Below are 13907 nucleotides of genomic sequence, written 5' to 3'. Positions count from 1 at the left end.
GGAAGGTAGGATTTTTAATAAGAATTTAAATGTCTGTGGCCAAAGTGTATTTCAAAAAGTTCTAAGTGAAATAAATAAAATAAATAAAATAGAATGGAATCTTTAGAATGAATTATAAAATATTCAACAGAAGTTAGTTAGACCTAAATTGTGATCATGGAAACACAAGTTAGCTCAACTTTGGACTGTATACTGCACTTTAAATACCTTCTGTGTAGAGACTGAAGGTGTCGCCCAGGGCAAAGAAAGAGTTCAAATAAATGTTCTTCTGTCAAATAGTAGCATGCCATTCTTGAAGTTGTTCAGAACAACCTGAATAATAAAATTAATGGGAACTATGTATTATAACCTAGGTTGGGGCTCAGTCCTTTGCAATTTTCTAACTGGTCATCATCTTATTTTAATAGAAATTTTCAGTGGTTTTTTTTCAAGGATTCTTCTTTGTAGTGTTAAATTATAGCCACATAAGTGGGTGTCTTAAAGAAAGGAGGTCAACCTGGGCCAGAATCAAAGCTGCCAGAATACCAGAATATAAAACAGGATACAGCAGGAACAGACAAACCTCGGATCTAATACAAACTCTGCCAAGTTTGAGCTGTGTGGCCTTAGGCGAGTACCTTAACCTCTCTGAGCTTCAATTACCTTATCCATAAAAGGAGGCTGTTTCCACCTACCTTGGGAGATTATAATAGGAGTTAAATCAGTGTATTAGAGCAGCTGGATAAAGCAGGCCCTCAATAATTGGTAGCCCCTATCACCTAGATTAGTGGTGGGGGCTTGCCAGGAGCTCCGTCAAGACCCAAGTCATGTCAGTTGCCCAGACATCATGACTGACCCACAGAAATCTAGTGCCTTGAAGCAGTATAATGGCTACTTTAAAATTTCAAATGACATCCTTGAAACCCAGTTCTCAGCCCTGTACTGTGCATTGTTTTCTTCCCTCCCTGAGCAGTTTGATGTCACAGATAGGGGCTGTCAAATCACAGGGACTGTTTTTTACTGTCATTGTCATCTTTGTAATTACTGCTGCTCACATTCAGTTTTTCTTCTGAGTGATGCTCTCTGGTAGGTGAGCAAATGAGAACAAGTTTGTTTGATTATAGGAGAAAGGAATACTGCCTTCAAAGCCTGTTACACAGTTCGAAATTCCCTTCCTGTGCTTTGAACACATTAAACAAATAGAAATCCCCAAGAAGAGAGTCTTTGCTGGAGCATTCACCCAGGACAATATGCTATGGAGGGCTTAGGGTGGCGAGCTGACAGACACAACCCTAGAAAGTGGTTTTATTTCATTGCTAGCTCACTAGAAATGACCAAACACTGGGTTATATCATTGTTCTGTGCCTAACTCTCAGGGACTCATATAAAGAAAAATGTTTGGAAAATAAATGACTCTGTGAGCACCTAAAATAAAAATGTCAAGAATCCACTTACTGGGATGAGAAGTCATTCATGGTTCCAGAGTCTGCTAACCATCAAGAGAATGTATCTTAGGGAAAATGTTATAGTGTATTTTTGTTGTTTAAGAAACAACCCCCCAAAATTCAGTGGCTTGAAAGAACAAACCTGTTCTCTCTCAACAGTTTGCAGGTTGTCTAAACTGTTCTGTTCTGGGCTGGATTTGCTGGGGCTGCAGGTCTAGGGTGGCTTTTACTCACAAGGATAGGATCCCCACTGGGCAGCTGGGGTGCTGAAGTGGCTGAGGTTTCTCTCCACCTGATTCCTCGCCCTCCAGGAGGCTGGTCTCAGGCCCTTCGCTCAGGAGGCTGGACTCAGGCCCTTCGCATGGTAGTGGGAGAGTTCATTACAGCAAGAGGGCAAGCCCTAACACAGGACCAGTTTTTCAGCTTCTGTTCGCATCACATTTGCTATTTTCCCACTGGCCAAAGCAAGTCAGATGACCCAGGCTAGGGTCAGGGGGAGCGGAGTATAACCAAAGGCTAGAGAAATGATGGAAGTCATTTCTGACCTAATCTGACACAGTACTGACATCCAATAATTTTGATCTGAGATACAAAACAAAACAAGAAATTACCTAATGCAGCGATGCCAATATAAGCGTCGTGATGACTTTAATGCTAACATCTCAAAGTTCAGGGCGATATTATTCTCCGTATTACTGCAACGCTGAGGAACGGTTGCAAGAGATTTCTAGGTGGTTGGGGCCCTGTTGCTTCTGCTGGGTCAGGCAGGATACATCTTGGCATTAGTGGCTTGTGTCCTGCACCTGTACCCACCACACAGGTGATGTGGACTCCACCTATGTGATTTAATAAGTTTTTCCTGTCTGACCCACTGCCCTCTTTCTATGACCCTAAAGACATTATCATCTTTCCTTATGACTGGGTGCTGCTGTTGCTCCCTTCAACAAACCTGACCTCTCTGGTGCATGTAGGATGTGGCTGAATGTGTTCACATGTGCATGGAACCCACCACACATGGATGCTCCTGCTAACAAGAATGTGATCATATGGTTGTTCAAGGCACTCTCTGGTTTTCCTGGTGAAATTACCAAAAGATACCAGACTGCAAAGTCTCAAAGGGAGCAGGAGTGGCCCCTACCTCAGTGGTTTGTCCCTCTGAAAGCATCATGTCACTCCCGTCCTACTGTGTTCATGCCTAGTAAGAGGTGGGAGTCATGAGGGAGGCTAAGGCTAGGGACACAGGCCCGGCTCCCTCACATGAAGCAGGGTTTCAAACATCTGCTTGGCTATGTGGTTGGAAAACCATTTCTTAGAAGGAAATCAAAGTTCGGAAAAATTCTTTCTTGGGGAGGGGATAGAAATGGATGGGAACCCTGGGGGCAGGTGATGTGTGAGCAAACGCGCCTCTCTGGGTGAGGGAAGAGGACACAAACATGAATCATGCCCCCCCCCCACCCCGCCCCAACTCTGCTGAATGGGCCAAGGAGACATGGGAACCTATGTTTGCTGAGGACTGTTCACAGTGAACGTCATGTAAACAGCCTGGGAGGCTGGCACAGGGCCCGTTGTTCAGGTAGAAACATGTGTGCACAGCATTCTTGCCCGGCCTGCATAATAGCAATCCCCATGACCTGTTATGAATGGAGAGGACCCCTTCCCGGCAAGGCACATGCCTGTAGCTCTGAGCTTGGCACTGACAGATGCCCAAGGCTGTAGGAACATTTGGATAAACCAGGAGAAAGTATTACCGAGTGGAGATGCTTCCGAAAGAGTCAAGCTTTTGAGATTCGGGGCTTAGCACTAGAGCCCAACTTTTCATTTCTGTTACCGTTAACGACCTTAGATAGTCCACCCTAAGGACTTAGTTTCTTACTTTTAAAAAGAGGAATTTACTGTTGATGATACACCAACCTCTCCCACACCTCTTACACTCCAGGCCCCTCTTTCATGTCATTCACCAACTTTTAATCTACTGTATAATTTACTCATTTTTTATTTACTAATTATTGTCTGACTTTTCTCACTAAAATATTAGTTCCATCAGTGCAGGGAATCTTTTAAATGTCTGTCTAGCAATATATCCTATATACCTAGAATTGTGCCTGGTGTATAATAGGTGTTTGAAAACTATTTGTAGAATGGGTATTGAGCAATGACCTCAAAGGGCCATCTTTAGCTTCAGCATTACGTATCTGTTGTCTATTCCTGTGTAACAAATCATCCCCAAATTTTGTGGAGTAAGGCAACAGCACTTTATTATTTCTCATGATCCCATGCTCAGGAATTTAGGCATGACCACTCTGGGCAGTTCCTCCACTCCTGAGGGCACCAGTGGCACTCAGCTGTCCACTAGGAAGAGCTGGAAGGTTCATGAAAGCTTCACTCACATGTCTAGTATTCCTTCATGTGGCTTCTCTCTTTCCATGTGGTGTCCCATAATTCACAGGTTTAGCCTGAGCCTCTTTCACAGTGAGTACATTCCCCAGAGGAAAGCCAGAAGCTGCCAGGCCTCTTAAGGCCAAAGCCAGCACAGAAGTAGTGTGTTCTCTCTCCCTCTCTCTCTTTCTCTTTCTCTCTCTCTCTCTCTCTCTCTCTCTCTCTCTCTCTCTCTCTCTCTCTCTCTGTCTCTCTCTCTCTGCCTAAAATCCCTAAAATGAGCTCTGGAGCTGTAAGCCTTTTGAGTCCAGCAGGCATCTAGGCCCCTCCAACAGTGAAAACGGTGGAAGCGGACAATCGGCAGGCTGCTTGTCGGGGTGGATTTGGGAACTCTTTGGGTAAGGCTGTGACTGTCTCCCTGGCTCCCTTCCAGATTCCACAGATGGGGAGGGCGACTGGAGTCTCTGGTCTGTCTGCAGTGTCACCTGTGGGAACGGCAACCAGAAGCGGACCAGGTCTTGTGGCTATGCCTGCACTGCAACGGAGTCTAGGACATGTGACCGTCCAAACTGCCCAGGTGGGTTTATACAGGAGTGTGGCTCCAAGTTTAAGGGGAAACTTTTGATTTATATTTTAAAACTTATAAAAATTGACTTTTTAAAAAGCAACCATTTTCCTAATAAGGATTCTAACCAGACTGAGACAGAAACGAGTAATGAGCTTAATGGATGAAAAGATGTTGGGGATGAAAAACAGTTGTGACTGTCTGTAGCAGTGGTTGTCACACTACAGCCTGTTTTTGTATGGCCTACACATGTTTAAAGAGTTGTAAGAAGATGAAGAAGAAGAAAAATAAGGAGAAGAAAGAAAGAGAGAAGGAACAATATTTGACCAAGACCCTATGTGACCCACAAAGCCTAAAATATTTACTCTCTGACCCTTTACAAAAAGTTTACCGATTCCTGGCCTATAGTTTTACATTTACTATGCGTTCTCCATTTCCAAGTAGAATACCAATCTAAAAGATATCTTAGGCTCTTCCAAGAAACCACATATTCCAAATGGCTTTATCTCAAAGAAATTGAGACACACACACAAAAAAATCTCTGCACCCAGGTCTTCCTTTTACTACCCTTAAACTCTGCTCTCAAACCATAAGACTGAGATTTGGAGAAAAAGAGTGGAGGAACAAAGGGGTTTCTGAGGAGGGAAGGGAAGGATCAGATCAGGCATGTGTATGTTAGTCAAGGGGAATGTGTAGAAAACCACCAGAAGTGGTAGTTCTGGTCCCCTGTCAGCCTTGGGGATGAATTTCAAAAAGTCAAGTAAACATCAGGGTACTTTTCTGTGTAATTTCCTACATACAGTGGAGTTAGAAGTCTGGTAAGATGGGTTTTGGTTGGGTAAAAATAAACCAGTAAATAATAATATTATGAGGAGGGAAAAAAGAAGTACAGGAAGAAAATGAAGAAGGAAGAGAGGGAGAATCTGAAGATGAAAAAATACTGATGAAGATATGCATTAAAAAAATGAAGATAAATATGAAGAACAAAAAATATGAAGAACAAATGAAATATGATAATGAAGAATGGGTTTTTTTTTTGAGTATCTCAGTATCAAGCAAATTTCTAAGGTCTTTATATATATTGTTTTGTTTAATCCTCACTATAGCCTCATTATTGGGTTCATTTAGTGGTTATGGAAACTGGGACACTGGGCTTAATTTGCTTAGAGTCACACAGGCAGCAAATGATCAATCTGAAATTTAAAACCAGACAGTCTGATTCCAGAGTCCACGTTCTTAACTATTAAACTATTCCACCTCCAGCAGAAAGAAGGGTATTGGGCTTAGCCACACCTGGACACAGACAGTATTTAAAATCAGGGCTTGGGGAATTGCCTCTTGCTTTCTCTTCCAAGATGGTCCATTTAGATATTGTATTTGGGAAGATTCTTCTCTGCCACCATTTTGAATGTTGTTTCTCATTTTCTCTCACCACTGAGACCAGTGTGGGCAGCAGCCCTGCTCATACTTTTTCTTCCCATTTGACCTTGCCCTCCTTCCATCCTTTCTGCCTCTTTGCACCTGACTCTTCCAGCTTTTCAGGACTCTCTTGGGACATGAAGGATTTTTTTCAGGATTTCTTTCCTTATTTGGTGTGTTGATTCTCAGCCATACTGGAAAGAATCATGGGACAGGCAGTCTCCCTGGCCTGGAAGTGATTGCACTGTAAACGTTTGTTTCCTAGGTCAACCTTATAAATAAATTTGATGGGCCTCACCTAGTATCAGAGAGAGCCTTTTAAAGGAAATCAAGTCATGCCTAACAGGTAGCCAAGGCTCTCCGACTAGTCTATGTTCCACAGCTCCTGCCTCTCCTGACTGCCTCAGCTTGCACTAGATTCCTGTTTGTAAAGGAAGCCTGGGTAGGGTGGCAGTTTGGAGAGGGGAGGAGAGACAAGAAGATCGAGGCAAGCTGGGTTCAGTCCCTCAGAGCAAGTAATGACAAGCCCAGCTTACTCTTCTTGAAGCATCATCAACAATGCTAACAGCCCCAGAATATGAGATACCTGGTCTTTGGCTATGGACTGGCAGCCGTCCGTCTCGAGAGACGATGGTGTAGCTTCTTAAGAGTCTATCTGCACCGCCGAGAATGGCTGTGCAGTCCAGCTCGGGAGTGACACGGTATCTGTCTCCTCCCGTGTTGAATCGACATCTTGTGATGACGCTGGAGTGTCCTCTCCAGTGAAGCTGAAGCTACAGAGCCTGGGCAGGGTGATATGGAGGGTCTGCTGTTGCCCATGCAGCAGACCCCCCCTCTCTTCGCAGCTGAAGGGTCCAAGGGAAAGACGGAGTCAATACAGCTTGGCTTCAGGTGCGCCGCAGGAGTTGCCGGTGTTGACTACAACGTCAAACCGCCTTAGGGACTCCGGCTCCAGATTTTCTGTCGGGGTTTACTCCCTTAGCCTTTCCCCTGAAGAGGTATGCCGCAAGGCAGTGGAGGTTTTTTTGGAGTCAGAGTTTTCCTTCTCTGATGTGCCCTGACTGGAAGATCGAACCAGCGACACTTAGCTCGCAGGCCGACGCTCAATCCACTGAGCCAAACCAGCCAGGGACTACCTCATCCTTAAAATGAGCTAGACAAATTTTCAAGGAACAATATCAGCTAACTCTTACATCTTACTACTCTTAAGTTCTTTCTTTACACATTAATTCATTCAACTCTATGTGGTGGGTCATTTATTTCTCCCCATTTTATAGATGTGAAAGTAGTTACACTAAGGTTAAGTGACTCGCCCAAGGTCACACAGCTAGTAATGATTTATAACCCAGTAAGTTAGTCCTTAAGACTGGTCTTCACCAATAGACTGGTATTGGTCACTGCCTCTAGTTTAGTTTGTAACCCTGACACCACCAGACAGACAACTAACTTGACATGTGTCCTCCCCGCTGCCCAATACCCAACTCCTGGGCCTAGTGAATGAGTTCCTTAGGACTCATTCAGGCACATTTGGATCTGATTTCATGCTGCACATGGTATCTGGGGTTTTAATGTATTTTATGCTCTACTACCTGCTTTTTACTGTTTCCGCTGTTGGCAAGTTTCTACCATGAATAGTAATGAACACAAGAAAGGGCTTTGTTGAGGTATATTTGTTTTTTTAATTGGTGGGGGTGTGGATTTCTCCCAAATAACTAGAGAAAAAATGAGCCCCTGTCTGTGTTTAGGAATTGAAGACACCTTTAGGACAGCTGCCACTGAAGTAAGCCTGCTTGCAGGAAGCGAGGAGTTTAATGCCACCAAGCTATTTGAAGTTGGTAAGAAGATATTTTCTTTTTTATTCAAATATTGATTTAGTATTTTGGAGTTTCCTTTTGCCTTTGCAATGTCATCCTTGGGTCCATTTACATGTTTTATATTCCTCTTATGGGATCCAATTCTCCTAGCATATTTCTTGCACAAAGTCAAGTTTCTTAACCCGATGCTGCCTCTATTTTCTGATCTGTTAAATGATATGAAGAACTAGTGCCTACCTTATAAAATTATTGTAGAATAATAGAGTTCATATTTGTAAGGTGTTTAGACCATGTCCATCACACTGAACATTTATATACATTTGATAGATAAAAATAAGTCAGTGGATATGCTATAGATACATGAATTATGATGATCTGCCACTCCAAAGGGAAAATACAAGGCTGTTTTCTGGGGCTGCACTGAATTTTGTTTCTGAAGACACTGATCTCTAAGAGAGACCCCCCCAAACACAGTGGCTTTGCAGACACACACTTCCCAGGATGGAATCTCCATTCTCTCAGCTACTGCTCAGTCAGAGGCTCGCAGGGCTGCAATCGTAGATCTCAGAGCCAAAAGGAGCCTCAGCACATCCCTGCTGGTGATTCCCTGTTCTGTATACTCTGTTCCCTCCCATTTAACCCTTATCTCACTTTATGAGACAGGTACTATTTATATCTTCAATTTATAGATGAGAAAATTGAAGCACAGTGATGGAGAATAGGTTGCTCAAGGTTGCAGAGCTACTAAATAGTTGAGTTGGGGTTCGATACCAGACAGTCCAGTATAAGAGCCCACACTTTTCACCTAGGCCAGGCCTTGCTGAGCTCCTGAGAGATGCCCCGTCTCTCTCTTCCTTATTTCACTGAAAAGGATCCCAAGCTCTCCTCCCAGCTGCCCCCCACCCTATCCTGGCCACTTGATTTCCACTTCTGATACCACTAGCCTCCCAGGCACCTGAGTCAGAGCTATTGAGTCATCTCTGATGTCCACCTTCTTTACCCCTAAGCCACCAAGGCTTGGCAGACTTACTTCTCTAACAACTCTTGATCACACTGCTGTTCCCTCCCTGGACTTTTACAACTGATATTAGTACTAAATATATCTTCTTACTGTACAGCTCAATTAATAACTCACTATCTATCACTCAAAAACCTTCGGTAGCTACCTAGTGCCCACTGAGTAAGCCTAACCTGCAATGAAGACCTCCATGAAATTGAATGTGCTCCTTAATGGCAGACAACCCTACCACATTTTCTTCTGCCCAACATTGTTTTGCACAAGTGGTTACTCTTTGCCTGTTCAGTCAGCCAGTTGTTCCCATAGAACAATGCAGGCCCAGCATAAACATATCTTTTGGTTTTTCAAATGAAATCAGGAGTCCACATTAATATATGGAATCACCTAAATCTCAAATGTTAGAAATTAATTCAATATTTTTTAATATTTTAAAGGCCAAACACACACACCTCTGGGGATGGGTTCTAACCCCAGGCTCATAGGTTAGTGGTCTCTGGCCTAAATGTTAGGTTCCCTAAAAGCAAGGGCCTTTAGCTTCTTTCCTTTTGAAGCATCTCTTCATGTGAATTTGCATATAGTGATTGTTACTGTTTGGTGCTTAAGGTTAAGAGGTTAGGCCAGTAGATCTAGTTTTAACTAGTCAGTTACTGGCAAAATACAATTAAGTTCTACAAATATTACTTTGAGGCATTTTTATCCCATCACCATTCATTTAAAGAGGAGATTTAAAATGTCCCTCTGAATTATTGTTAATTTTCTTATGGATGATAGTGGGGTTATGATTAAACCTATATCCCAATATTCTCCTTTTCTATTTTTATTATTTGTAGATGCCTACTAAAACTTAAAGATAATAATATATGTTTCAAAAAATGTAAGAAGTTGAAGCATATATAATAATGGTGGTGGCATACAGGTAGTTAAGGTCAAAGTTCCGAAGTTCAAGGGAGGTGAGCATGGCCTGATGGTTCCAGGGAGCCGAAGGGGGGTGAATCTGGGAGGGGAGGAGGTGTAGACCTCTATGTCATCTTGCTGCCTGAGCATGTGGTGAGAGGGTTTCTCTGTGGGATTTTTCAGACACGGACAGCTGTGAGCGATGGATGAGCTGCAAAAGTGAATTCTTAAAGAAGTACATGCACAAGGTGATCAATGACCTGCCCAGCTGCCCCTGCTCCTACCCCACAGAGGTAGCCTATAGTACAGCGGACATCTTCGACCGCATCAAGCGCAAGGAATTCCGCTGGAAGGATGCCAGCGGGCCCAAGGAGAAGCTGGAGATCTACAAGCCCACCGCCCGTTATTGCATTCGCTCCATGTTGTCCCTGGAGAGCACCACGCTAGCAGCCCAGCACTGTTGCTATGGCGACAACATGCAGCTCATCACCAGGGGCAAAGGGGCAGGGACACCCAACCTCATCAGCACTGAGTTCTCAGCAGAACTCCACTATAAGGTGGACGTCCTGCCCTGGATTATCTGCAAGGGCGACTGGAGCAGGTATAATGAAGCCCGGCCTCCCAACAATGGACAGAAGTGCACAGAGAGCCCCTCGGACGAAGATTACATCAAGCAGTTCCAAGAGGCCAGGGAGTACTAAAGAGAGACCACCTTTGGTATTTGTGACATAACTGCACTACTGTACACTGATCTGCCACCTCTTATCCACTCGTGTGTGTTTGCCTATACCACATGAGTATTTTTCATAAATTACACTAGGCATGTGCGCCAGGCCTGGTTACTGCCATCTGAAGCCACCCTTCCATCTACAATGCCCACGGACCTCCTTGGAACACCTCCTTGGTGTAATGTGGGAAGGAGGATGAGGACAAAGAAGCCAGAAGAACCTGGAAGCCATAGTGGGTGGCATTCAGTTCACACCCAGATCCAGTGTTACCTATAGAAGCAAAGGGGGAGAGAGACTGAAGTTGTAAACATTATAAGTTTTTATATATAACTTATTTAATATGAATGTGACTTAAGCATAACCTTTTCTCTGGAGTTGTCATCATGAAACTGTTTTATCACTTCTGTGAGAGTTCAGACAGGGCTTAGTAAGGAGGTGGAAGAGAAAGAGAATTTGTAATGATGTCTTTTAAAATAGCTCAATAGAAATATATCAAAACAAGAAAACACCCACCTTAAACCAAATATTTAGTCATAAGGCACCTTGCTGAAGTCTCAGCATCCAAAATGTCCTTGCCTAAGACTGGGTAGAGATGGAGGTGGGGGGGCGGGGAGGCAAGTGGATATTTTAGGGGCAAATCTGAGGCCTGGTTTTAAATAGGCTTTAATATAAAAGGTAAATATTAGCATAATGCTTTGATTCTACTTAAAGGCTTCAGAATGGCAGAATTTCTGCTCATGTCTTAGTAAGTCCAGAAGTCTGCATGAAAGTTGGACATAAAAACAGGGAGTAGCACTTTTCCAAAGAAAAAAAAGCAAGATAAATGGGAAAATAACATGGACCTCATTTCATCTATTTTATTTTAATATTATCTTAACAATTTTTCTCTGCCAATATATTCACAGTAACTAGGTATATAAAAAGAGGAGAAGGACTCAAGTATAAGAAATCCTAACTTTTTTATGTTTTAAAAAAAGGAAAAATAAGTACATTATTTTTGTAAAGTATTTATTGAGTCATTGAATCTAGTGCACCAAGCAGTTGTAATATGACCTGGTTCTGTAGTGTGGAACTTAGGACAAATAAAGAGTTGGTTATTATGCAATACTTACTTGCAAAACTCCAGGAAAAGAGTATATATAATAAAATCATAATAAAATGTGTTACCTGCAGTAAATGTGTTACTTGCAAGTATTTATGATACAAATACCATAAATAGCTGTGGTGAAGCAGGGCTTTGAGACAGAGGAGAGAAAGGTTCAAGCCAGGTGGGAATAAAAGGTTCATTGATTGGTGTAAGTCATAGTATCTTTGACACCAAGAATGTCAACCCAGCCCCCAGGAGGATGAAGCTCATTGACATATGTACAACTTTTTGCCCACCCAGAACTAAGAAAGAGCTATGAAAACCAAGTCAGTGCTAAGGCTTAAGACCGCCCAGGTGAGCGGGGCTGCTCCCAAACAAAAATCTGCAATTACAGTAATAAGTAGAACTACTCATCAGACAAATTACTTCTTTTCCAGATGACAAAAGCAAAGGTCAAATAAAATAAATCACATAGGACCCATCTTTTATGTCCTAGCCCAGCGCTCTTTCTACTACATCAAATATTTGACCCCACCTTTAGGTTCTCCTAATAAATTCCTGTTCCTATGGAAAAGCTCCTATCAGTCATTTACACTTTAGAATGAATCCATGTATGGCCCACTCTCAGAATATTTATATTTGAGATCTATTTCAAATTATGAAATGGGAAAGCTTATTTATATCAAAAGGAATTTCAAGCAATTGAATCGGTAGGGAGAGAATCAATAGGTCTATATATCAGGGAAGCAGATTTGGTTTCCAATACTAGGGAAACTATTTTTTCAAAGAGAGCTCATTGCAATGAAATGCATTACCTTTGAGGTGGGGAGTTTCCTGTAGGGACAGGTATTCAAGCAGAGGCTGGAGATGAAATACATGAGAAGTTCAATTAAGTGAGGAAAAGATTTAAAATGTACAGCAATAACACCCTCTGATTTGTGTTCTATTAAGACTAAGTTCAATGTTGGAAAATTGAGGCAGGAATCAGAGAAGTACCTGTTGGATCTAATGGAGAATTGGTATTTCATAAAGCAGTGAAGGGGTAGGTAGAAGTGAATGCATTTGAGTTAAGAAAACATTATGAACAAAAGCAAGCAACTAGGAAAGAGCTTGGTGTTTTCTGATGATTGGAATGTTTAGAGTAGTGAGCAGAGGAACAAGAGTGGTGAGTTGTAGAACCATATCACAAGTGTTTTTGTTAAGGATTCAGAATGAAAGATTAAAGGAAACAGCACTTTCCTACTACAGTGAGAATGACTGAGATGGGTAATTGTTTCAAGGGGCAATTTGTCTTTTCATATCAGATCTTGCTGACCTAATGAACTGAGAGTTGGAAGATAGGGTAAACTGGGAGCAGGGGAGAGCTCCTGGGCCCTTTGCCTTCTGAGAACACCCATAGCATTCTGTACATCATGAGGATAGTGTCACACCCCTAAATTTGCTGAACTATATAATCTGCCTCTATCAGGATGAGCTAGTTTTCAGTCCCAAAGCTCTAAGAGGCCAATGAGTGATCCTCAGAAATCCAGACCCCCTCTGCCCAGGTTATCTACTAAGACAAGGAAAGCTGAACTCATTCAATACAGGACCCCAAGCCAGCTCCAAGGTAATCCCACGTAATTAATTCCCTCATGGAAAGTTTGCCTGCAGCAGAGTAGGTTCTCTGCATCCTTCCCTGAAGCTTCTCTCATCAAAATTTTGCCCCTGTGACTCTCTCTGGAAAGAGAGCCCTATTTCTGGTAATCCATTAGGCCTCTTGGTTGCCGCATTTGAGCAAGCCAACAGTGGCAAACAGTGATGCCCAAGGCCCTCTAGTGGCTGCACATGGGAAGGTGGAGGGAGAGGCAGAGGCAGGGGAAGTGCTGAGCTTTCTCTTCAGCCTCCTTGTGTCCACCATGATTATAGTCTCCCAAGCAAATTTTTCTTTTTACTGTTTTTTTCCACTTTATTTTTATTGTATTTTGTTCCATTACCATTTAGTCCCTTTATACCCCCAACCCCCTCACCCCGCAGTCACCGCACTGTTGCCCATGTCCATAAGCCCTTTTTCCTTTTTGCTCTATCCCTCCACTCCCTAACCTCCCCTCCTCAGCTGTTAGCCTGCTCTCTATCATAAGTCTGTCTCTAGTTTGCTTGTTAGTGCAGTTTGTTCATTAGATTCCACATATGAGTGAAATCAGATGGTATTTGTCTTTCTGTAACTGGCTGATTTCACTTAGCATAATGTTCTACAGCTCCATTCACAACTGTCACAAAGGGTAAAATTTTCTTCTTTTTTATGGCTGACTAGTATTCCATTGTGTAAATGTCCTAGTTGTTTTATCCATTCAACTACTGATGCACACAAGGGCTGCTTTCATATCTTGGTAATTATAAAGAGATGCTGCAATGAACATGCTTATGAGATTCTTTCTTTATAGCTCAGTAGAGTTCTCCATCCTAAGCCCAGGGATCAAAGAATAGTTCCTATACCAGCCACTCTTTCCTGAGCATGCACTTTGTGCCTCTGTGCTAATCTTTACCAAGGGGAGCAGACATATTAAATCCATTTTACAGAAGACCAATAAGGTTATTAAACTTCC

The 13907-nt window shown here is 42.7% G+C and overlaps 1 protein-coding gene across 1 annotated transcript in view; it reads left to right on the top strand.

The window, feature by feature from the left end:
- Positions 1–10837, top strand: part of ISM1 (isthmin 1) — a 73207-nt gene extending 62370 nt beyond the window's left edge. Inside the window, exons 4-6 of the mRNA XM_090286043.1 lie at positions 4234–4377; positions 7530–7619; positions 9694–10837. Of these exons, the coding sequence (XP_090142169.1) occupies positions 4234–4377; positions 7530–7619; positions 9694–10211 (752 nt within the window). The 3' untranslated portion in view covers positions 10212–10837. The remainder of the gene's footprint in view (positions 1–4233; positions 4378–7529; positions 7620–9693) is intronic.
- Positions 10838–13907: the final 3070 nt, after the last annotated feature.

This window comes from Furipterus horrens, unplaced genomic scaffold (assembly GCF_987537825.1).
Source record: "Furipterus horrens unplaced genomic scaffold, mFurHor1.1.pri manual_scaffold_8, whole genome shotgun sequence".
NCBI classification, from domain to species: domain Eukaryota; kingdom Metazoa; phylum Chordata; class Mammalia; order Chiroptera; family Furipteridae; genus Furipterus; species Furipterus horrens.
Note: the sequence above shows the minus strand (reverse complement) of the source record. Positions and strands in the feature narration are given on the sequence as shown.